Source organism: Cricetulus griseus, chromosome 5 (assembly GCF_003668045.3).
Source record: "Cricetulus griseus strain 17A/GY chromosome 5, alternate assembly CriGri-PICRH-1.0, whole genome shotgun sequence".
Lineage (NCBI taxonomy): Eukaryota > Metazoa > Chordata > Mammalia > Rodentia > Cricetidae > Cricetulus > Cricetulus griseus.
This window is the reverse complement of record NC_048598.1, coordinates 116,734,817-116,759,882: the sequence shown is the minus strand read 5'-3', so window position 1 is coordinate 116,759,882 and position 25,066 is coordinate 116,734,817. Positions and strand designations below refer to the sequence as shown.

Here is a 25,066-nt window from a genome sequence, read left to right as displayed (position 1 = left end):
CCTGTGCTTGTGGAGTCTGAGCAGAGTGCCTGGCAGCTAGTAAACCATCAACTCATAGGAACTAAACTATCTTTAGTGGTTCCTTGGCCAGCCCAGCCTTCATGCACCCTTTCTGTACACCAGGGAGAATCAGATCCTCTGCTCTGTGACGGCCACACTTTGAAGCCCTCTTGTCCCATGTCCTTTTAGGGAACTGCATGCTTGGACTATAGGTTCTTAAGTTCAGGAGCCAGGTCAGGGCTGAATTGGTGATTCTTTTTTTTGAAAATGACTTATTTATTTGCATTGGTACATCTGTGTAAGGTTGTTGGATCCCCTGGAACTGGAATTACAGACAATCATGAGCTGCCATGTGGGTGCTGGGAATCGAACCCAGGTCCTCTGGAAGCACAACCAGTGCTCTTAACTGCTGACCATCTCTCCAGCCCCCTGAACTGCTGATTCTATGAGTGGAAGCTGTGTGGCTGGGAGAGAGATACGATGGCTGGGCGAACCAGACTGACTGCCAGACTGCCTACTCCAATGTCTATGTTTAGATGAGGGGGCAGGCCGCAGGGTGACCTTCTTCCTCCTCCCATGGATTTGCCTCCATAGGGCAAAATTTAAAGCATGTCCCACTAGTATTGGTATCATCCAGGGGCTTGTTAGAGATAGTGCCTCTCAGAGGTGCCATCCAGGAATCAGTAGTGGTTCAATGTGTACCTCATTGTGTATTCAAACAGTGACAAGAAGAGAACTGACCAGTGAGTCTATGTTCTGCTCTTGTGGCCACCCATCTCCCCTCTCTGAAAGCAAACTACCATCAGTTTCTTGTACACTCTATGGTCAGAGCTCATCCTGGCTGCAGAAGGTGATGGAGTGGGGTCAACAATGTCTTATCTGATTGCTTACTTGGTTGCTATGGGCGCCTCTCTGTGGGCAGCCTTTATCCTTCTGTAGCAGGAGCTGACTCTAGGATCAGGCACTACTCCACTGTATTTTTGTGATTTTCTCCTATTCCCACCCCCTTCCCAACTGTCTTCTATAACCCCCCCCACACTCATGCTGAAGAATTAATGAGTTGGAGGCTGAGGAGAGAACCGTACCCTGGAGTCTTTACTCCCCTGTTGATGAGGAATGGAACAGCTGCCCAGTCTTGCTGGCTGAAAGTATAGTCCAGACTTGTTGCTATGGAGATGAGAATTACAGGGATAACTCAGGGTCCTGCTGGAGGCTCAGCTTCGCCCAGTTGTGAATGCATTTGCTCTACCACCCTCAGATGGGAGGTGGGCCACATTTCTCTTTCTCTAAATCAAGGCAGAAACCTCCATGAACAGGTTCCAGGCAAGCCCCAAGGGACAGGGTAGACAGGGACAGCCTAGCCTGAGATGGGACAGCTGTCAGAGAAGCAGTGTTTGTAGATGACAGTGTTTGTAAGGTCCCCTCCAGGCCATATGCTCTAGGTTTGACATCACAAAGCCAAACAAGTCCCTCTGCTGCGCCTACTGACTTTCTCGTTTTCAACAAATATTTGCAAAGCACCCGACCCTACCCAGACCGTAGAGACAGTAATGAACAACAAGGGCTCAGGCTGTGTCCTTAAGGAATCTGCTGTTCCCTGGGGTGGCCAACTATGTTAAAGGTCAACCTGTAAGTAATCACACAGTATACTAGGTCCTAACACAGGAAACTATGCATCACCAAACGTGCTGGGTAGTGTGTAAGTGGTTCAGTTGGTTCCCTTAGTCCTCACGCTGCCCAATGGGGAAGATGACAGGAATGCATCCATTTTATAGATAAGGAAACTGAGGCACAGAGCAGTTAATAAACCTACTTAAAGTCATGGGGCTATGGCAAAGGCTAGGGTTAGACCCAAGGAAGCCAGCCCTAGGGGTCCACAATTACAAGCTGCATAGTCTCTGCCTCCCAAGATGCCCTAGGGTAGGGGCATAGGCATGGTGCATCACCTGATTCCCCCACAAAGAAGTAAATGTCGAACTGAGGTTAGTGACAAAGTGAGTTATTTCGGAGAGAGAAACATCTGCGCAGAGAGACTAAGGTATGCCAAGGTGCTGCAGCTGGAGTGGGGGAGCCACAATTGCCCAACTGAAGAGAATCTGGGAGACAATGGATTGAAGGGAGTTCAGCTAAATGAAGTCAGAGTGTCATGTGGAACCATCTATAGCAGACACTTGTTGACGAGAACAAGGAAAGCAACTGTGTCCTTATAGAGGATTTCCTCACCACCTTATGCAGGAAAACTCCTAAACACTCCAGATTGGGCTCAGTGGCCCTTGTCTGCAAGCTGTGTACTGCGGCAGACTTCTCCCACGCTGTAACTGCCTCTTAGCAAGATCTGTCTCAAGCCTCTCCTGGAATGAGCTTGGGGAGGGAAAGAACACGCCTGATTCTTCTTAGCACTACATGGGGCGGGGGGGGGAGAACTCAGGACAGAGTGATTGTTGTAGGGGTAGGGTAGACATAGGAGCTTCCAGGAGGGTTGCCTGAGGCTGTAGAGCTGGGCTGACTCCCAACATGGCATTCCAATGGGGGTGGGGTGCCCAAGAGCCAGATAACGCCAGGGCCTTTGAGAGCAGGGGCCAACCATCCGTGAGAACCAAGGCATGTTAAGAGGGGCTCCTGGTAGAAGGAAGAGAGGTGGCTTGATCAGACTTGACCTTCCTGAGTGGACAGCTGCCCAGAGCCACAAAGGGCCTGCACACAGACCCCTTCTCCATTGACAAGTTGCAGTTACAACTGTCAGAATACCTGAGGGACAGCCAGGGGTTTGATGAAGGAAAGCCAGCAATGCCTGTGCCTAGAAAAAGCAAGGCTTCCCTTCACAATTCTGCATACAATAGGACGTGCTCATTTAGTTTTTGTTTTTAAGCAGAAGAAAAAAAAAACAAAGACCTCTGAAAGAACATGGTATACTTTGAAGGTTTGTTTTTTTTTAAGGTTTATTTACTTATTATGTGTACAATATTTTGCCTGCACACCAGAAGAGGGCACCAGATCTCATAACTGATGGTTGTGAGCCACCATGTGGTTGCTGGGAATTGAACTCAGGACCTCTGGAGGAGCAGCCAGTGCTCTTAACCTCTGAGCCATCTCTCCAGCTCCTATTGTGGTTCTTTATTCCTTAAATTAAAAACCCAAAATCAGGACCCTCTAGTCTTAGAACACCACTACACCCCACTATTGTTAACACACACACACACACACACACACACACACACACACACACACACACACACACCAGGCACACACTCAAGTTGTCACTCTCCTCTTTTTAGTTTTCCCCAACTGCTGTCTAGCCCCTGAAGGTCTGGTGTCTGATAACCCCACAGCTGCTTTGCCTCCTGCCCTGCCCTACTTGGGCCTGGCCATGGTGGCTCACTGTGACAGACAGGCTCTGGCCCCTGGGTCAGGGTGACAAGAGTCTGAGGACAAGGAGAGAACCTTCCTGGCAGGGAGAGGCAGCGCTGTAGAGCCCCAGAGAGAGGTGGGTGGGGAAAGTCAGTTCACTTAGCTTCCAGCCTTGACTTGAGTGGCCACTGCCTCCCTCCTCCTGCCACAGGCCTTGCATTCCCTCCAGCTTTGTGACTGTGGGTTAATACTTAGCCTTAGTTTATCCACCTGTAAAATGGACCACTGATGCTTGCAGCTCAGGCAGCTGCTCTTATGCACTTGTGAGGAATAAATGATGGTTAGACCACACCTGCCCTGTCACACAAGTCCCTGCCTCCCCCTTCCTTCTCTGTCTGAAGCCACACCCACTCAAGCCTGGAGTTTGATTCCAGCATAGCTTTCCCTTTCTCCATTAACTTCTGTCTTGAGCCTGAGTTATATTTTAATGCTGTTTTGTCTTGAGTGTGGTTCATAGCATGATTCAGAGGGGGGCTGATGAGTCCTTCCCCAGGGGCTCATTTCCCACTCCACTGCCATTAGCTTCCTGACCTAGCCAGTCTCTCAGGCTCCTCAGGCTCAAGATTTCCTCTTTACAAAAATGACAGAATCTAGCTGGTCCTTGCGCAGGACACAGAAGCACTCTAAGCGTCTTCAGGACTTATTTATTTAATGTGTATGTGTGTTAAATCCAAACAAGGATTTAATACTAAGCATTCCATGCTTCCAAAGTGATGGAGCTGCTTGACTCTGGGTGCCCAGAAGAGCAGAACTGGCCCAAGAGACAAAGCACATGGCACACAGTCAGGAGGGCTGTTCCTGGAGCCACCGAGCTCCATCTGCTCCATGGCAACCTAGGATTAGGAAGCTCCTTATGTATTTGTAACACGTGCCTTTCTCTACACCCCATGGTCCCAGGAGGCAAAGCCTGGCATTGACTCTGCTGCAAAGCACCCCTTCCCTTTTCTACCTTCTCAGTCCACCTTAGTATATCTCTGAACCAATCTGAAGCTAGAGCCCCAGCTGCAATGGAGCATGGGAATTGTAGTTTTTAGCTTTTCAGCTTCTTCACCATAGAAAAGCACACAGGAAGGAGCCATGTATGGAGGCCAAGGGCCACCTACAGCATCCAACACTCAATCTAATAGGTGTGCTAACCTAGATGATTCATTAAAAGACCTGACACGATGAGTAGCATATAGAACTTCCTCACTAAATACCAACTGCCATTCTTATTATGGTACCAGGGACACAAGTGATCGAACTATGAACCTCTCATAAGCTCTGGCAGAGAGAAGCTACACAGACCCTACCAGGCTGCCTGGTGCTGTCCGTGGTTCTGAGATCTACTGATGCACTCAGCTCGGCCAGCTGCTCACACACCTGGTACCACTAGGTCCACTCACCCTACATTTAGAAGCCTCTGAGAGAAGGCTGGCTTCATCTTTAGAACAGGATAGCAAAGGCAACAACTAACATTTGTGGCTCCCACAGCTTATGAAAACTGTCTGTGCCCTCTCTTCTTAACTAGGCTTTGTAATCACCTTGGACCTGTCAGGGCAGATAGTGAACTCCATTTCATAGGAGTTCTGACTATTAAGAGTTTAGATGGTGACAGTTGGTGGTGGTGCATGCCTTTAATCCCAGCACTCAGGAGGCAAGAGGCAGGCAGATCTTTGTGAGTTTGAGACCAGCCTAGTCTACAGAGCTACACAGAGAAACCCTGTCTCGAAAAACCCACCACCACCACCAAAAACAACAAAGATTAGATGTCAGCTAGTAAATAATGGAGTCAGAGTCACATCCAACCTCTTGATTTAGAACTATGTTATCCCTCTACTCCGTACTATAACTTGGGACGGAGTCTTGGGAACCAACAACATGACGTGGGCAGGCAAGAACGCAGCACTCAGATGTAGCCTGCAGAAAAGTGCAAACTATTTACAGTTATTTTTTTCTACCTCTGAGTATGGTTTAGGATGAAAGACCAGCTTTCATTGAGTCTACTACATGCTGGTCATTGTAGTGGCACTAGGGAAAGCCCAAGGGGAGAAAATGGCTCCTGTTATTTGAACATCCCACAGATGTTTCTGAAAACAACAACAACAACAACAAAAAACAAAAAACAACTGGCTGCTTGTGTGCATGGAAGAAAGAGAGGTCTGCATTAGCAACAGTAGGAAAAGCCATTTGTGTAGTGAGTACAAACCAGGCCTGGCATCTGAAGGAAGGCTCGAGACAGCAGTATGGGAGCTAGACCTTGGCATAGCACGTTACAATGAGATGAAATTCCTGGCTCAGCCCAAAAGCAGATTATTTGTAGAGTGGGACAGGCGGCTCTTGGTCATGTGACAGGGAGCAGAAGGCAAGTGTGGTACCCTATGAAGAAGTCTCCAGGTGGGTGGCCTCTGAGATTCTGAGAAAATGTCAGAGCTTGGAGATCCCAGGAAGAGATTCGACCCTCTATCAGAGCCAGTGGAGATGGAGCAGAAAGGAAACATGGGAATATAAAAGGACCTGTGTCCTGAGATACCCACCCCCAGCAAGATTTAAAGTTACAAGGCTACCATCACTAATCTATGAATCTCACCTCTCATTTAGGGAGAGTCAGGAAATGTGTCCACAACCCCTTAATTATATGCAGACAACTCTAGGACTCTTGGGGTGGCCCTCCATCCGTTCTGCACACAAAAGCTGGCTCATTGGTAAGGTCAGGGATGTTTGTGTTCTCCAAATACCTTCCAGCTGGTTCAAATCCTCTTACCCTCTCCACAAGGCTATGAGGCCACCGAGAGTCGCAAATGGGGTGCCAGGAGGCCAGGTTCTCACCTCATGTGTCTGAACCTGCAAGACTCAGCTTCATCACACTGAACACCGAGCGCACTGTCCTTGGCCATAAAGTGCTAGAAGAGGGAAGACAGGGACAGGCTCAAGTCAGGGTAATATTCGTGGCTAGCTGTCAAGGCAGGTGTGGAGGGCTATGGAGCAGATCCCCTAGTTCCTGTAACTTCCCTCCCCGCTCTGCTCCTACTGGCAATGAGAGTAAGCTGAAGCTACCAAGCTGGCTGCCTGGAAAAGGGTGATGGGTGAGAAGAGGAGATCCAAAGGCTAGAGGAGATGGGAGGAGGTCACATGGCCAGAAAGGGAAACTCGTTTGTTTACATACCAAACCAGGGGAGATGATGCATCCTACTGTCAGAAAAAGAAAAGAAAAAGGTGATCATTATTGAAAAGACAGAGAAGACCAGGATGTGGTGGGGGCAGCTTTGTGCACCCTGGTGGTGGTGGTACGTGTGTGTGTGTGTGTGTGTGTGTGTGTGTGTGTGTGTGTCTGTATCTCTGTGTGTGCATGTGTATGTGTGTGTCTGTGTGTGCATGTGCATGTGTATGTGTGTGTCTGTGTGTGTATGTATGTGTCTGTATGTCTGTGTGTGGGTGTGCATGTGTATGTATGTGTCTGTATGTCTGTGTGTGGGTGTGCATGTGTGTGTATGTGTCTGTATGTGTGTGCATGTGCATGTCTGTGTGTGTGTGTGTATGTATGTATGTGTCTGTCTGTATCTGTATGTGTGTACATGTGCGTGTGTGTGTGTGTGTGTGTGTGTGTGTGTGTGTGTGTGTGTGTGTTGGCTGCCCATTTCTCCTGAAATGTGACTACAGTGATTCTCATCTAAGCCTAACTGCTTCCCTAATGGGCCAGTTCCTGCTGATTCATTGGGCTGGGCTCTGGGCAGTGTTGGGGAGCACAACTGGATGGCTGCAGGGCCCAGCTTAGACCCCTGGTTCTGCCCATGGCATCTGCTTACATGGCATCACCTTGAAAGTCTGGGAAGGCTCAGTCCCTGGAGTAGGACTTCTTCCATCTTTGTCAGTAATGCCAGCCCAGTGGAGGGTAATGAAACACCTGGGCTTGAGGACCAGCTCTGCCTCTTACTAGGCCGGTGACCTTGGTTGACTTGTATAAGTTCACTAGGCTTTGATACTTCTCTTCCTGGGATGGCTGCTTCTGGTGCCCTAGGGTCCTTGAGAGAGCTAAATGAAGTATTGCTTAAATGGAAATTATTGGCCCAGAGTTAATTCTCAGTAAATGTTAGCAACCAGTAAGTTGGCCCCTCCACAGAACTCCTTAGACCATCTTTTTAAAATAAAAGATTAACTTTATCTCTAATTATATGTACTTGTGTGTGCTTGTGTATGGGTATGTGCACATGAGTTCTAAGGCCCATGGAGGCCAGAAGAGGGCAATGGATGGAGTTACAGACAGTTGTGAGGTACCCGACATGGATGCTGGGATCTGAACTCTAGTTCTCTGGAAGGGCCACCAGTGTGAGCCACATCTCCAGCTCCCCTCCTCCCCCCAGACCATCTTAATTCTGGGATCACTCCTGAGACTTGGCCTTCCAATGTCTGTATCATCTGGAAGTGGAGAGCAGAGAGCCAGTGTGGCTTGTTAGGACAGCGGTAGGCCTGGATGCCTGGCAGGGAAGGAAGGAAGGGAGGGAGGGAGGGGGAGGGAGGGAGGGAGGGAGGGAGGGAGGGGGAGGGAGGAGGGAGAGAGGGAGGGAGGGAAGGAGGCAGGAAGAGGATGAAGGGAGGGAGGGGATGACCGGTGGAGTCAAAGGCAAAGCTAGTTCTTTTGACACTGCCTCTGAGTTGCTGAGGTTGGCTCAGGATTAGAAGACCCAGAACAGCAGAACATCCTGCTTTTGGTGATGGAAGGGAAGATAGTGGAGCGTGGGCAGGAGGGAGCTAGTCCCTCTCCATTCAGACAAGGTATGTGAACATGGAGGGGACCTGCCACACAGACCAGCATTCTTATCCCCTCTCTTCCCCAATCCCAAGTTCAAATCAATAGTGTAATTTCATTTTTGCTCATGGAAAGAGCAGAGACAATGGCTGCCCAATGACTGCAATTTAAAGAATAGTGGACTCTCCTCCCCACATCTTTCCTTGGTCCTAGCCCCAAAAAGAACGAGTAGCAGGAAGGAGCCTATGGATGGCCCAGTAGGGGCCCCTCAGCACCATCTCAGTAAGCCAATGACATGAAGGTGGCACTGGGGCTGGGCATCAATGGCACACGCCTTTAATCCCAGCACTTGGGAGGCAGAGGCAGGTGGATCTCTGTGAGTTCGAGGCCAGCCTGGTCTTCAGAGTGAGTGCCAGGATAGGCTCAAAGCTACACAGAGAAACCCTGTCTCAAAAAAAACAAAAAAAAAGAAGAAGAAGAAGAAGGAGGAGGAGGAGGAGGAGGAGGAGGAGGAGGAGGCAGCACTGAGTAGTCCTGAGGGATGATGCCGTTCTCAGCATTGTACAAAGGAATGTATGAACCATCTTCCTCCACTGTCACAATAACCCTGTGAGACGGAGCTGCCGTTATGCCCACTTTTCACTGAATCTGAGGCTCACAGAGGTAAGGGATGGTCACTAGGATAGACCCACGGTTTAAATGTGATGTCCTGGCTTCAGGTAGCCAAATTCTCTCCACTTCCTTGAACAGTTCTTTGTCTTCTGCTATGAAATTATTGTCCAAAGAGTCATGGTTCCCAATACCTGCTACTCTAGGCATGTATCAGGTTAGTATCCCAGCCATCTGTATCTCTAGAATCCTCAGGTTTCAAGCTTAAGGAAGGGCTCGTGCTTGGATCTCCAAAGCTAACCCTTTCAGCTTTCTGCATCCCTCCTTCACAGCCAAGAGCCAGCTTAGAGTCACTTCTGGATAGGGGGATAATGGGGCATTGCCTTTTGGGGTTATTATAAAGATGAAGGAAGAATGCAAGTCTAGGATGGAGCAGTGTATGGAGAAAGGCTGGGTGCTGCTTTAGGTTTCCATGGCAACAGCCTCCTCACTGCCTCTGCCTGCTGCCTGAGAGCTTGGGTGACAAGGTGGGAGAGGTAAACTATTCTTCTCTCTTTCCTTCCCGCACCTGCCCTGCAGGCCAGGCAGATGGAGCTGAAACCCTGAACTGACTATATTGTTGGATAGAAACTCCCACCCCCAACTCCAAGCTTACACTGGGACTTCATAGCTGAGGGTCTTCCCATCCCTAGGCCAATAGTAATCCTCTCTCCAACTCCTAAAGGCTGCAAATTCCCTCAGGAGTATGTCATATTTGTACCTCCAGGGTCTGCATGGGGCCTGGCATGTTTGATGTAGTGAATCAATTCGTGTGTGTGGGGGGGGTTCCATTTTAATTTTCTGTGTATGAGTGTTATGCCTGTATTGTATATCTGTGTAACACATGTGTGTCTGGTGCTCATGGGGGCCAGAAGAGGCTGTCAAAACCCCTGGAACTGGAATTACAGATGCTTGTGAGCTTCTGTGTGGGTCCTCTGGGAGAATAGCAGGTGTTCTCAACCCCTGAACCATCTCTTCAGCCCCAGATCCATCTTGTTGCATGGATTGATGGGCAAACAAGTGATCCATCCCTCTCTCTAGCTACCACTGTTTATTCCAACTTGAGAATGTCCTATTCACCCTGTCTGCTCCATTGGTCTTTGTCAATAAGGTTCCCTCTACCCACCTTTCCTTACCTCACAGTGCTAACTCCTACACCTTCACACCTCAGCTGGGAGGTCGCCTTGTCAAAAGTCCAAACCCTTCCCACTTTAAAAGACACCAGCTCTAGGCGGTGGTGGCGCATGACTTTTATCCTAGCACTCGGGAGGCAGAGGCAGGCGGATCTCTGTGAGTTCAAGGCCAGCCTGGTCTACATCGCGAGTGCTAGGATAGGCTCCAAAGCTACACAGAGAAACCCTGTCTTGAGAAACAAAAAACACAACAACAACAACAGCAGAAAGGCACCAGCAAAGATCTAGAGAGACATCTCGGGGTGGTTCACACCGCCTGTAACTCCCGCTTCAGGGGATCTGGTGTTTTCTACAGGTTCATTATGCTCTCCGTAATTAATGTCTCCCATAACTAAAAAAGAAATCTTTAAAAATGAGTAAGTAAAAGACACCAAGAGATGAAAAGACAAGTGACTGAGTGGTGCAAAACACCCCAGATAAAGGCCGTTTGTCTGAGTGGAAGGCCCCCAAGATGCTCTCTCCACCACATCTGTTCTTTCAAAGGAAACCTATAGCTAAGTGGACCTTCCTTGGAGAACTGCCCCAGGCAGGAAGTATATCCTCTGCCTTTGTGTCTTTGTGTGTGTGTGTGTGGTCATGGGGTCGGGAGATGTGTGTATTTGTATGTGTGGTGGGGTGTCACCTTCCAGTACCACCTTCTTTAGCGTGAGCTCCCTCCAGTGGCTATCATCAGAACTGTCACTTCTTGCAGAAGTGGATGGTTCTCAAAGCTGCTCCTCTTACCCTGGGGATTGCCATTGCTGTTACTTTGACGTTCAGGTGTATGACCCAAGTGCATTGTGTTCAGTGTCAACTATGACAGGTTAGTCGGTGACCTTGAATAGGCAATAAAACCCGGGACACCTCAGTAGAAATGAGAGGAGGGTAGTGTGGGCTCTTGCTAGACACTAACTCAAAGAGTAGAATGCGTATTTTTGTTTTCCTTTCTTTCTCAAGGTGAATCTCATTGTGCCCTCAGCCCTTACTAAAAGAATATTTTAAAAGGACACTTTTATTTATTCTTTGAAAATTTTGTATACATTATATCTTGATCATGTACATCCCAAATCTTTTCCACTCCCTCTGGGACCCTTAAAAACCTTCCTTCTTGGCCTTCATATCCTCTTATTCCAAATTTATTCATTCTTACTTTATGTGCATTGGTGCTTTGCTATGGGTGTCAGGTCCCCTGGAACTGGAATGACAGACAGTTACAAGCTGCCATGTGGGTGCTGGGAACTGAACCCTTCTTTTTATTAACTAAGTCTGATGTCTGCTCAGTGCTTCCTGCATATGCATGGATATGGGCAGAGCATGGACAGTTTACCAGCAGACGCACCTCTGAGGAAAGATGACTTCCCCTCTTCCGGCAGCCATCAGTTGCCAATAGCTCCTTAGCTAGGGGTGAACCCTGCTATGCTGGAACATTGATTAGCTTGATCGTACTCGGGTGTTATGTAAGTAGCCATAGCTGCTGTGTGTTGATGAGTACTTTGTCCAGAAGACAGCATTTGTCTGGCTCTTAGTTTTTCCCATCCCATCTTCTACAATGTTCCCTGCACCTTGAGGGGGTTGACATAAATGTCCCATTCAGGGCTCCGCGGTCAGCAGTCACTTATTCTCAGCGCTCTGGACAGCTGTAAGAGACTGCGGTCACCGCCTGCCGCCCACAGCAGAGAAGCCTCTTCCACCAAGATTGAGAGCACCATTAACGCATGGTCTACTGCCGCTTTTGCCAGTGAGCCAGGATCACCTCATCTCCTGCTCTCTTTCCCCCTTGCCAGCCCCCGTGGGACTTCACGTCCACGTCTCCTATTACAGACTTTATGTGATGCTTCCCAAGTTCTAGGCCTTGCTTCGTAGGACCCACAAATCTCAACTGTCTCAACTCTCAACAGCCCTGTGGAATGTGTCAGTTGCTCATTTGACAGATGAGGAAACCAAGGCATGGAGACCTCTAGTACCTCGCTCAAGGTCATTGGGCGTGGAGCAATTGTCAGAGCTGAGCTCTAGTGTCACAGAACCCATGGAGTGCAAACAGCCCGACCCCTCAGCCTCTCTTACCTCCTGGGTGTACTGGAGGCCCTGGAGCAACCCCTTAGAGCAGCTGCTTCTCTCCAGCACTGTCCGGTGGTGGTGAAGAGCCTTCTTTTTCACTCTTCTCCGTTATTCCCAAGCTCTTCTTCTTTCCCACTGAAGCTCTGTCTGGGGTCGTGGTGCCTCTCCTTTGGGCAGTTATCAGCTATTCCCCAGTCACTGGCTTCTGCCTCGACCTCCTCTGTTCTTTCTTCCCTCTCTGTACCCCTCCTTCAGTGATCTGGTCCTTTGCCTCCGAGAGCTGCTTATGCTGGCAGCTTTCTTCTCATGCTTATGTCTCCAGGCTGTCTTCTGGGTCCACACCCATAGCTCCTTAGCCAAACCATTGTACTCCATTCTCCTCTTCTTCCCCCACCTTTCCAGTGACAGAAGATCCATTTTATTTTTTCAATTTCTTGGGCTAAAAACTTCAGAGTCATCCGGACTTCTATCTATTATCTTCCCCCATCCTGTCTGCTTGGAACTCTTGCTAGCTCCATGTTCAAAGTGTCCAGCTGCTTCCCACCACTCTCAAGCAGTCAGCCCTGCCCAGATTGTCATTGCCTGGATCCTGTGGGTCCTCTCTTTGCTCATCTGTCCCTCCCTTATGCCTGTATCCTCAATCAAAGGATCCTTCAAAACTTAGGTGACTTCATACCACTCACACCTATCCTTGCCATCCCTTGTCCAGTCTGTTTGTCCTTCCCTCAATGCACTGAGAGTTTGTCTCTGCTTAGGAGGTTGCTTCCCCATACCAGCAAAAGAATGGCTTGTGCCCACAGTGGCTACTGATCCTCTCCCTGTGTGTTCTTTCCCACTAGGGAACCATGAAGGAGGCTTTCTTATTTGTCATATCATTGAGATACCAGCAGCAGCATGCATGCACAAAGCAGCGAATCACAAAATATTTGAATGAATGAATGAATGAATGAATGAATGACACTTCTCTTAAATGAGATCAAAGAGACCTAGGGTGAGATCTAGAGCCCAAATGAAAGTTCAATCGGGCCACTTTGTGCGTGGCTCCTCTTAGCGATACCTGTAAAGTTCTAAAGCAGTGACTGTGGCTTTGCATCTGGGACTTACCGGAATGCCCAACTCCACTGAATGGGTGAGGACCTGGGCAGGTGCTGGTCTTCTAGGTTCCAAGACAAGGTAACACGGAGTTTACCAGCTAGGGAGACAGCTCAGTCAGTGAAGTGCTTGCCTCAAAAGCACGGGGACCCAAGTTTAGCCCTCAGAACCCACATAAAAGTGTCAGGTGTAGTTGTCATCCCAGCACTGGAGAGGCAGAAACAGGAAATCCTCAGGGTGTGCTGGATAGCCAGGCTAGTCTAATTGGCAAGCTCTAAGCCAATGAGAGACTCTGTCTCAAAAGATATGGAAAGCATTCCTGAGAATGACACCTAAGGTCGTCCTCTGGCCTCCATACACTTGCTCACAAGTACATACGTACACACACACACACACACACACACACACACACACACACACACTATAAATTACATTAGACAAGGAGTTTATTGGGTCACTCCTCTGTGCTAGGCATCTTGCATCCTTAGGGATCATGTCTTTCCTGGAGAGTCATAGAATGTAGAGGAAACAGCAGTGAGCCCCATCTACTTGGGTGTCTCATGATCACAATGACTCTGTGTGCCAACTTGAACTTTTCTATTCTGGGATCTAGCTTCCCTTTGTGAGATATATATATATATATATATATATATATATATATATATATATATATCAACAGGAAGATACATTTACATTTGCATTTTGCAATTTAAAAAGTTTTTCGAAACAGGGTTTCTCTGTGAACCCTGGCTGTCCCAGAACTCACTCTGTAGACCAGGCTGTCCTTGATCTCAGAAGCCTGCCTGTCTCTGCCTCCAAAGTGCTGGGATTAAAGGTGCACACCACCACTGCCCAGTCTTTGCAACTTAAAAAAGGGCCAAGCAGTATAAAATAATTGCTCAGGGAGTTGAAGCTACTCTGTCTGCATAGCTATGGGGTTGTAACCTTGTAGCTCAAATGGGCCGGTTCTTCTCCTTTGATGTCATAATTCCAAACCCATCATTGGCCCCCTGAGTCTCATGTGTCCCCCAGCCTAGCTGACTGCTATCCTCAGTGCATAGCCCCATACACCCCCTAGCATCTTTCTGTGTTTCGCAGAGTCTGACAGAGAGCCTTCCCCAGGCTGGGAGCCTGAGTGTGTCCAGGATGTCTTCTTCTTCAGAGGTCCCAAAGTTTCGCAATATGACAGCGGACGAGTGTTTCCAGTCCCAGAGCACTGTCCTCCAGGGGCAGCCCTTTGGGGGGATCCCTACTGTGCTCGTACTCAACCTCATCTTATGGCTGGTAAGTCTTGGGTGCTTTGGGAGAGACACAGGGAGATTTTAGCCAGGGTAGGAAGTGGATGACCAGAAACATAGTGGGGCTCCCAGTTATCCAATGGACACCAGTCACAGGGATGGTCCAGCCTAGGTGGCTTGTGTGGGAGGGCTTTGGGGTTGGAGGAAGAGGCAGTATTTCTGGAGTTTTCTCTATACCACCAAGGAAAAGTCCATTTGACCTGTGCCTTTGGACCTTCCTTCTCTGTCCCCCCGCTAATGTTGTCATGGGATATTCTTGTTTAATCGCCCTAATCACACCCTCAACTCCTCCATTCCACAAACTGACCATGTGCTCTGTGTCAGGAAATGCCAGTTCAAAGGGACAGCTCCTCCCAAGGCAGAACTTAGCATCTGAGGGGGTGCACTCTGTAGACTTCAGGACTAGGGTGCCCCCCACCCTGTGGGGATGCAGGAGACTGGTGCAAAAGAAGGCACGAGACGTCTCCTGCTCCACATTACTTTTCTGGGTCTGCAGTTCGTTGTCCTGCTTTATTCCTTCCTCCGGAAAGCTGCGTGGGACTACGGGCGCCTGGCTCTGCTAATACACAATGACAGGTAAAGGGGGGGCAAGATTGTGGCACCCTACTCCCTTGGGAGTCACTGCCTGGTGCCAAAGCTGCAGGAAGTGTCTCACTGGCTAGTGGCATCCTCTCCCTAGCCTTTGTCCCTGCATTGACCTCCCTGAAGGGACAGGAACATGGAGGGCAGCCATCTTTGGGCATAAAGCCATGCTTGTGTCCTGGTCTTTCCAGAACCCATGTCTGGGCTCCCAAAGTGCATCATGCACCTGGCAGCATGGGTGGCTCTGTCTATACCGGGAGCTGCGTGTCCAGCTAAGGAGCTGAGGCCTGCAGGGCACAGCTCTGGGAAAGAGGAGCCAGTGTCCCCCAGCTAGGGAACAGAGAGGGTGCAAGGCAGGGGTCTGAGACCTCGTCTTTCCTTTTCCACCTCCCTGCCACCCTTCCTGGCGGGCAGCATGACCTCGCTGATCTATGGGGAGCAAAGTGAGAAGTCGTCTCCCTCAGAGATTTCCTTGGAGGTGGAACGCAAGGACAAGGTGAGTGCTGGGAGCGGTCTGGGCCCTGAGGGACTCCAACCCTGAGCAGGCAGTCATGGTGCACAGAGTAGCAGCTGCTTCTTCAGCCTCCCCAGATTCAGTTTTCCCACCAGAAAGATGGAAGTATTAACCATCCCTAGATCCTAGAGTGCCTTCCTTTGGTCATGCAGGACTGAAATTCTCAGCCTTGTCCAGCCCTGCCCCACCCAGCCCTGCGTTCTGCTTTCTCTTTCCTGTGGAATTCTGCCTTTGCCACTCATTTGACCAGTTTCTGTGGGTACCTGGGGTATGGTCGTTGCATCCCTAGGACAAGGGGATGGACAATGGAGACCAAGTCCTGCCTCATGGTACTTTCTTCCAGGGCTGGGAGACAAGCAAATCAATATATTCAGGACAAAATGAGTGCATGATGGGAAAGGGGGACAAGAAAGGTTTACAATAGTTAAGGGTGGGAACAGCACTGTGAGTAGGGATCGTGTGAGCACTGAAATGACAGTTGGGCCGAGACTGAAAGGAGAAGGGAGGAAACAGAGGGACTGTCCGTGTTCCTCATGGGTACCATACTGCTGTTTCCACCAGCCTCATCAGCTGACTAAACAGTGGTCTTTTTTCCTCACCTCTCACCCCTTCCCAACCTCCCCAGATATGTCATCACCCCCTGATTCCACCAGAGTCCCAAAGCCATCAGCGGCCCTCTGCCACTGCCTCTAAGTCCTGTGGCCTCCTCAATCCTCATCTTAGCCTGTCTGTCAGAGAGGTATCCCCAAACTGTTGTCTGAGTACCACATGCCCCAGGATAGCTAGGAATATGGCCCAATTCATTTGGAGATGACAATGTCATATCACTTGCCAAAAAAGTTTGGCATACTTTCTGGTATCTCTGCCTTCAACAAATACATACAATTGGGTCTATGGAATGCTCTGTGGGATTTTTTTTTTTTTGCTACACCTCTGACCCCTTTGCAGAGCCCTCCACTGTTAAAGTCCCCTACTATCCCAAGCCCCTCCCTCTGCCTCCTTACTCTGTCTCTGAGTCATGACACCCATTCTCACAACCTAAGCTGTTGTCACTACCGTTTACCTCTGAACATGGCCTCCTGCTAGTCCTGAAGGCCTCCAACCTCTCTCTTATCCAGTGACCTTCAAAGAAACTCCACACGAATACCATAAAGGAGTTCAGTATGTCTAAATCACCCCATGACACCCTCCAGCCACCTCTAATTCCTCATTGCAGCCCTTTCTTGTCCCCAACTCGCTCTTAGCCAAGCACCTGGGCATGACCCAATCCTTTCCCAAATTGTGATCCTTTCACCTTCTCATTTTGGTCCTCCCCAATCAGCCCTTCTCAGGCTTCCGCCTGTCTCTTGCCTGGATGTCCTCAGCAGCTCTAAGTGATTTCCTGAGGGCCTCCCTTGTTCCCACCCCATCCATCTTCCATCTGCATCTAGAGTCATCCCTGTGACCCGAGACACAGGTTCTCTATGCTTGCTTTCAATTTCTTTCTAACGCTTTTCCAATCCATTTCAGATGTCTTTCATGGCCTGTCGGCTTGCTCCCTTGCCTCATACCCAATTTGTGTCTCAACAATGGATGTTGACTCCCATCTCAGAGCCTTCCACCTATTTGTCCCTCCTTCCCCAGCGGCCCTTTTTGTGAGTCTCCTCACCCTGGGACCCTAACCAACCCACTTGGGTCCTGGACTTCTGTTTCTCACTCATGGAGGAAGCATGCCTCTTGCTAACATCCCTGTCTGCATGACCAGCTTCCTGAATCTGCTTCTCCCCCCCCCCCCCGTGACCCTCACATCTGCATACCCAGTTGAGCTCATGCTGTAACTAACACAATACAGATCTTTTGTGTGTGGTAAGTGGAAGCATGTTCCTTCTGCGGCCACCCCTTCAAGAGACCAGCCTGTGTCTGTCTCCCCACTGCCTTTCAGTTATGGACATTTCTGAGGAGCTCTGGCTTCAATGACATCGTGTTAGTCACAACTTAACGACCTACAGGGGGAAGGTTTGTTTATATTCAGTCTGATTTGGAGGGCTCAATCTTTGCTCAGCTATTGACGGGGAGAGGAAGACAGAGAGATTAGGAACAAGACATACTCTTCAAAAGTGTGCCCCACTTGCCTACGTCCCCTCACCCACCCAGAGCCCATTCACCTATGATCATCAGTGGACCAACCCATGAATGATGTTAGCACACTCACGTCTTTGTAGTGCCACCAGCTGGGATCAAGCCTTCATCACACGAGCCTTTACGAGAGCCACAGGCCCCAGTTCACCCTCAGCAAGAGCCTCCCACAAGCCTACTCCCTCCTGGGGCTCCCAACAACTTTCCCATGGCTGAGGCTGCCTCTACCTGTTACCTAGCAACTCTGAGACACAAAGATCCGAGAGAAAGGCATCTTCAACGAAACAAGACACTGAGCTGCAAAGGGCCAAGGCTTGCTCAAACTGTTTTGTTTTTGTTTTTTGTTTGTTTGTTTTATTTTGTTTTGTTTTCCACAAAAGGGTCATTTAAGGCTCAAGTTTGGGGAAATTCAAGACAAACAGCTGCTTCAGGCACAGCTAGAAGTCCAGCATTGCTGAGAGGGCCCTTCTTGGGTCTTCTCATCTTTAAGCTGGCTTTGTCCTCAAGCTGTCTGTATGTGGCACCAGAGACGGCACCAAGACACTGCAGAATTCATGGCACTTAAGCACACACCCATATCCATCCTCTTAAGAGAATTTTAATTAGTTCCTTTGGGTCATTTTCCCATTGGCCAGCTAATCATTGAAGGTAAACTCACATTTGATGGACAGCACTAGACCACATGTCTGTGGGGGATGGAGATTCCTCAGAAGAAAGCAACAAAAGACAGAGAAGAGCAGCATATGTCCAGTCAGGAGTCCGTCTGCCCTCCTTCCAAGCCCACTTCACTGATCAGGAGGGCAAGGATGCACACTCACTTCTAAGCAGACATTTCCCTTGCCCCATTCCAGAAAGCTCCCTCTGTGAAAGGAGACTCCCAACATAAACAACCCTCTGCTGTCTAAGTCCCCATAGTCAGGCAAAATAAGCCAGGCTGGCTTTTCTCACAGTTTCTCTCCTTTCCCTCTCCAGGGCTTCTGTTCCTGGTTCTTCAACAGCCTAACCATGAAGTAAGTGCCACTCTTGGGGATTCTGTTTGTGTTGCTCTGGGTGGGGGGAGTGAGATAGGAGGGGGCTGCAGAGATCAGCAGACTTTCCCTGGTGACAGACCTGAGTGCCGTACCCTACTCCACTTCCAGCCTCACCTAGTGTAAGCAGAGAGCCCTTTCCCAGGCTGTAACTGGTGAGTGGGAACTGAGTACAGCACTCTGCCCATGCCACCTCTGCCTTAGCCCTCGGAGAGGGACCCCCATGTAAAAGTGGAATCATTACTCCCACAAGTACAAAAGCAAGCCAGTGGACTCTGCTCCAGGAAAAGCAGTCCTTCTTTGCACACCAACCACTTGTTTTCTGTGTTAATATTGGTCAAGGAGGATCAATTATCTGGAGCAGAAGGACAGATGTCCCTTCTCTGAGCCTGGATGGCAAAGGCACAGCCTTGTGATTCTTGCTTGCCTCACCTGGATTTCTGTACAGCTACACCCCAAGACACTTGCTCTCTCTTATTTCCCCACTATTGTGGAAATTCACTTCGCCGATAGCCTTGTGGGACCAGCCCTAGGGCGTAGTCTTGTCTGCCACAGGACAGCTGATAAGCTTCGGGGGAAGGGTCTCTCGGTCTCTTGCTCTCTCACTTTTGCTTGGCGTGATGAGAGACCAAGTGGCGGAGAGGTGTCAACAAGGTTGGTGCTTTAGACTCCTGGGCACAAGCAGTTAGATCGACCATGGCATCGGCTTTGCTCTGTATCTGTGAGTTTGTCTTTTCATTGCCCCCCTTAATAAATTGCTCATTATACTTTTGCGGGCTCTCGCTTTAGATGATGCCCAACGTGGGGCACCAGATGATGCGAGAATTTACAGAAGTCTTTATTATGGGGATTCCATGGGAAATACAGACTCACGGATACAGGAATACAGGGCAAGGTGGAAGCCGCTGTGGATCCAGCTGCTGTGTCCTGCTGTTCTTCCCAGGGGAGATGTGAACAACCACAAGGCTTGCTTCTGCTCCCACCTCCCAAGAGAGAGATCGACTGCCCCCTTCCTTATAATAGATCACGCCAGCAGACAAGAAGTCATGCCCTAAGGCTGGTACTCTAAGTCTACGGGCAGGATGAATTCCCATAACACCCCACTACCGGCCTGATACTTCAGTTGAACAGACATATATTTGAGTGAGCCTTGGCTACACCCTCAGTGCAGAGACCTGCATACGCCTGTATACAGGCATGTACAATCATGTTCAGAGGCACTCATGACCTCTCAACAGGCATATGCACTCATACATACAGACATGTACACTCATACATACACACACATGCACATGTGTACACAGCTTTTCCTTGGCTGTGCTCAGAGTCACATATATTTCTGGACTCCCCCTGAATTTTGCCTGTCTCCTTCCTGTCCCTTCTCCAGGGTCTTTTCTTGCCTGGTGACACCTGCCATACAGGGTACAGCCTCACTACTCCCTAGGGACTGTATTAGTCAGAGTTTTCTAAAGGAACAGAACTTACAGAGTGAATCTCTCTATGTATAGAGAAAGAGGATTTATTAGAGTGGCTTACAGGATGTGGTCCGGCTAACCCAACAGTGGCTGCCTATGAATGGAGGTTCAAGAATCCAGTAGTTGTTCAGTCCACAAGGCTGGATGTCTCAGCTGGTCTTCAGTATACACTGGAATCCTGAAGAAGTAGACTATAATGCGGACTTGCCAGTGATAGTGAGAGCAAGCAGGCAAACAGAGAGCTTTCTTCTTCCATGTACTTTATAAAGCCTGCCAGTAGAAGGTATGGCCCAGAATAAAGGTGAATCTTCCCACCCCAAAGACCTGGATTAGAAGTGGATCTTCCTATCAAATGATTTAATTAAGAAAAAAGTCTCGGACTGGAGAGATGGTTCAGGGGTTAAGAGCACTGCCCGTTCTTCCAGAGGTCCTGAGTTCAATTCCCAGAGACCACATGGTGGCTCACAACCATCTGTAATGTAGTCAGGGATACATGCAGGCAGAACACTGTATACATAACAAATAAATAATTCCAAAAAAGAAAGAAAAGAAAGAAAGAAAGAAAGAGAGGAAGAGAGAAAGAGAGAAAGAAAGAAAGAAAGAAAGAAAGAAAGAAAGAAAGAAAGAAAGAAAGAAAGAAAGAAAGAAAGTCCCATACAGTCATGCCCAGTCATTTGGGACTTCCTTAATTCCAGATGTAGTCAAGTTGACAACCAAGAACAGCCATCACAGAGACCATGTGCTGTCCTGGGTGGCCCTGCTTCCCTCTACAAAGTCTGCTGAACTCCATGCTTCTCCACACCCACCATTGCTAATTAGGCCTTTCTGAGACACACTCCCAGGAACCATTGGGACACCTACCTTCCTTTCCCATCTGGGAACCAACTCGTGCTGGGCCATGGAAATCCTGAGTTGTGCCTAGGACTGTGGCTTCCACTAGGGATTCATGGCCTTGGCCTGCACTGCTCCTCCCTCCCTCACCACAGTCCCCAGCAAGTGAAGCAGCTGTTGTTTTGTGTGGGGAAAGTGTCAGCTTCTCGATGCAGAGCCATATGTGGGTCAGTTGAGGGCGGTCTTTTAGATGTCTTCACTCCTCTGGTTTTGCTTGCTTTGTTTATTTATTAAACACGCGTAAGCCAGAACACACATGCTTTCATTGTGTGATTGAATGATTAAAGTCCACCATCATTTGTACACAGACACATTATTATACTGATTTTTTGAGACAAGGCCTCACTGCGTAGCCCAGGCTGCCCTTCAACTTACGATCTCCTGTCCCGGTCTCCTAAATGCTGGAGTTACAGATTTGCACCACCAGGCCTAGTTTATTTTTGTATTTAAATCAATAATGTTTATCAATATGTTTCTTGTTACTATAATGGAATACTCAGGTCCAGGTAACTTTACAAAGAAGAAAAGAAGTCTATTAGAAATTCTAAAGTGTCAAAGGCATGGTGCATCCAGCTGGTGTGGCCTCCATGGCAAAATCATGTCTTTTTTTATGTTTTTTTTTTTTGTTCTTGTTGTGTTTGTTTGCTTGTTGGTTGGTTGGTTGGTTCAAGACAGGGTTTCTCTGTGTAGCTTTGGAACCTGTCCTGGAACTTGCTCAGTAGACCAGGCTGGCCTCAAACTCACAGAGATCCGCCTATCTCTGCCTCTAGAGTGTTGGGATAAAAGACACGTGCCACCAACGCCCAGCCACAAGATCATGTCTTTTTTTTTTTTTTTAGATTATGTCATAAGGCAGGAAGCCAGACCACAAGTCAGGAGTCAGGTGCAAACTTAATTTCTTTTTTATAATTCTGGGGATCCAGCCCAGAGCCTTATACAGCATGCACTCTGCCATGGAGCCCCGCCAGTCCCAGAGAGAAGCTTTTGTAACTCATCTTTGTGAGAAATAACTTACCGGTTCCCATGAGATTGACTTTCTGGAGGCAATGGTCTCCATGTTAACTTCTTAACATAGTCGAGACCAGGCATGTGACGCAGGAGCATAGCTCATGTCTGAACGTCCGTTCCCCCGGGAGGCAGTACACACCAGCATTTGTCAAATTCACAGGCAAAGCTGGGTGGGGCATTTTTTCATCCCTTCGTATGGGAACAAGGGAAAGAGAGTTGGGATAAATAGGACCACGCAAATAACCACAACCTCAAGTGTGGAGAAAGAGATCCCCAGCGGGAGTTTGAAGCTTACCCTCTGGATTTTCTCCATCACTGGCATGTAATCTTAGGTTTGCTTCCCATTGCCATGCTGAGATATCCTGACAAAAGCAACTTTAGAGAGGCTTATTTGGCTCACAGTTCTAGGTCACAGCTTGTCATTTTGGGGAAGTCAAGGCAGCAGGAATTTGAAGCCACTAGTCATATTGCATCCACAATCAAGAGCAGAAAGCAGTAAATTAATGCTGCATGCTAACGCTCAGCTTGCTTTATCCACTCTGATACATAGTCCAGAATCCCCTGCCCAGGGAATGGTGCCACCCACAGTAGGCACATCTTCCCACAATAAAAAATGTAACCGAGATAATCTCCTTCAGACATGCTCACAGGCAAACCTGATCTAGATGGTCTTTCACTGGGGCTTCTTCCCAGGTGAATCTAGATTGTGTCAAATTGACAATTAAAACTGACAGTTGAACAGTATTAATGGAGTACTGGTAAAATCAATGGGACTTCATGCAGAAGGTGTCTCTGCAGAGTCAGTGAGTGCAGAAGATTCAGGTCACTGTGTTGTTGCATTGGGTGTGTGAATGCCTGAACCAACCAGTCAATGAGAAGGTCAGTGTACAAGCTTTGTGTGAACCTGTGTTCATCTTGACTCCCACCTCTACCCCACCCTAAGGCTCCTATCAAGGGGGTTCTCTATGGGAATCACACCATCAAGGAAGGCAGAAAAGTGGGACTTTGTATTACATCTGGTACCCTTGGAGCACTGTCACAGATGGCAGCTAAATATTTTATTGAGCAGAGTCAGTTCAGCCAGAGTCCCTGTGTGTGCAGTCTACTCAGAGAAACAGCAGCCAGAAAGAGTCTATGTATCCTTCTTAATGGGTGGTTTACAATCTGCCAGGCAAAGGGGCATTTGGGGAAAAGAGAAGGACTTCCCACCAGAGGCTTCAGGGAGAGCGTGTTTTTTGAGCTAGGACTTGAAGGATAGAAGAATCTCAAAAGAAGTAAGAATGGAGGGCATGCCAGAAGGAAAGGACTGTGTGAGCAAGGTTGGGGTGGAGTTGAGGAGAGAGAGTCAGAACTGGCGAATCTTCTGGAATAGCTAGAAGCAGGGCTGCATGGTAAAGTGAGAAGGTGGAAAACAGTGCCAAAGGATCCGATGGGACTGTGCCTGCCGTATGGAGACTCCGGGGATTTGATCCACAGGCGGGAATGTGAGGGTGAGCAAGCGCTGACAAAGTCCACAGTCAGAGAGGCTATTGTAAAGTGGTTCAGGGTGAGGTGGCTGTGACCGGAATTAGAGAAGTGATCAGGGCAACAGTGGGAGGGAATCACGGGACAACAGTCGATAAGACATGGCCTGGTTTAATTTTATCTGTCTATCTATCTATCTATCTATCTATCTATCTATCTATCTATCTATCTATCATCATCATCATCTATTTATCTCTACATAACTGTAGAGAACTCACTCTTTAGACCAGGCTGGCCTCAAATTTACAGAGATCTTCCTGCCTCTGCCTCTGCCTCCCAAGTGCTGGGATTGAAGGCATGAACCACCATGTCCAGTTTAAAACGCCAGTTTTTAAACTTATTTATTGTAATATATTGTATTGTATTTTTGCATATATATGTATGTATATACATATATACATATCTATCTATTTATCTGTGTACCACATGCATGAATTACAGATAGTTGTGGGCTGCCATATGGGTGCTGGGAATCAAACCCAGGCCCTCTGGAAGAGCAGTTAGTGCTCCTAAACCTGAAGGCATCTCTCCAGGTCTGTGTAGAACAATAAAGGCAGAGGGCGGGAGAAGAAACATAAAATGATGACACATGACTCAGGCAAACACGTGAGGCAACCAGCCAGCTGTTGAAACACCAGCATTAAAACTTAGGAGACTGGTCAAAGCAGAGGGTTTAGACATGACAGACAGGTGCTTAGAGACTGAAGTTTGAAGTGACAGGAACAGATGGGCCCAGGATCAGCAAAGGTCCAAGGAGGCCTTGCTGAGAGGAGAAGGAAGGGGCTTCTTCTAGGGTCTGAGATCACACAAGTCCATGCAGGCATGGCCGGAGGAGGTCTACCTTTATGATCTGCACCTTTCTTGGGGAGGCATTTTTAAGGTAAGCAGATGCTCAAGGTGTGGAAACAGAACAGACCTTACTTTCCAAGGGATGTGTAGGAGAAGGGAAATAAGATATCAGAGAGACCTTGAGGGAAAATAGGATGGGGGGAGGTTGCTACTTGATGAGCTGCCTGATTTACTTTACAGTAACCCACACACACTTGGAACTGGTTGGAGTTTACAGGGGAAGGTGTGGGTGGATGTGGAGAGAGGAGACTGTTGGGAGAGGAGGACAGTAGAAACAGCAAGTCTTCAAGAAAACTGGAAGGAATGGAGAACAGAATAAACTGTGCACATGAGGTAACTGTGAACTGTGCACGTCATCCTGGGATGTAATGTAAAGAATGGAGGAAAGAGGGATCCTAAGCTGGAAGCAGGATTCCTGACCCAGGAAGGAAAATCTTGTTAGCCCTGCCCAGTCCATCCCTCCGCTCTTCCTGTGTGTCTAGAGGGTCTCTGGAGTCCCCGCCATCTCCGTATGCACATTTCAGGCATGCCTTTCAGATCTGGCATCCCAAGCCTGCAGCTAGATATGTCCCCATTCCCCCAAGGGTATTCTCCCATCAATTTGCAAAACCCTATCCTTGGGACTTAATTCTCGAGCCTAGATATGTTTTAATTACCCACAGATAGAAAATCAGGACC

At 48.5% G+C, this 25,066-nt stretch overlaps 1 protein-coding gene across 1 annotated transcript in view; it reads left to right on the top strand.

The window, feature by feature from the left end:
• Positions 1-13,120: 13,120 nt before the first annotated feature.
• Tmem63c (transmembrane protein 63C) overlaps positions 13,121-25,066 on the top strand; it is a 37,477-nt gene continuing 25,531 nt past the window's right edge. The window contains exons 1-5 of the mRNA XM_027418601.2: positions 13,121-13,141; positions 14,203-14,388; positions 14,899-14,978; positions 15,399-15,480; positions 18,586-18,623. Coding sequence (XP_027274402.2) covers positions 13,121-13,141; positions 14,203-14,388; positions 14,899-14,978; positions 15,399-15,480; positions 18,586-18,623 — 407 coding nt within the window. The remainder of the gene's footprint in view (positions 13,142-14,202; positions 14,389-14,898; positions 14,979-15,398; positions 15,481-18,585; positions 18,624-25,066) is intronic.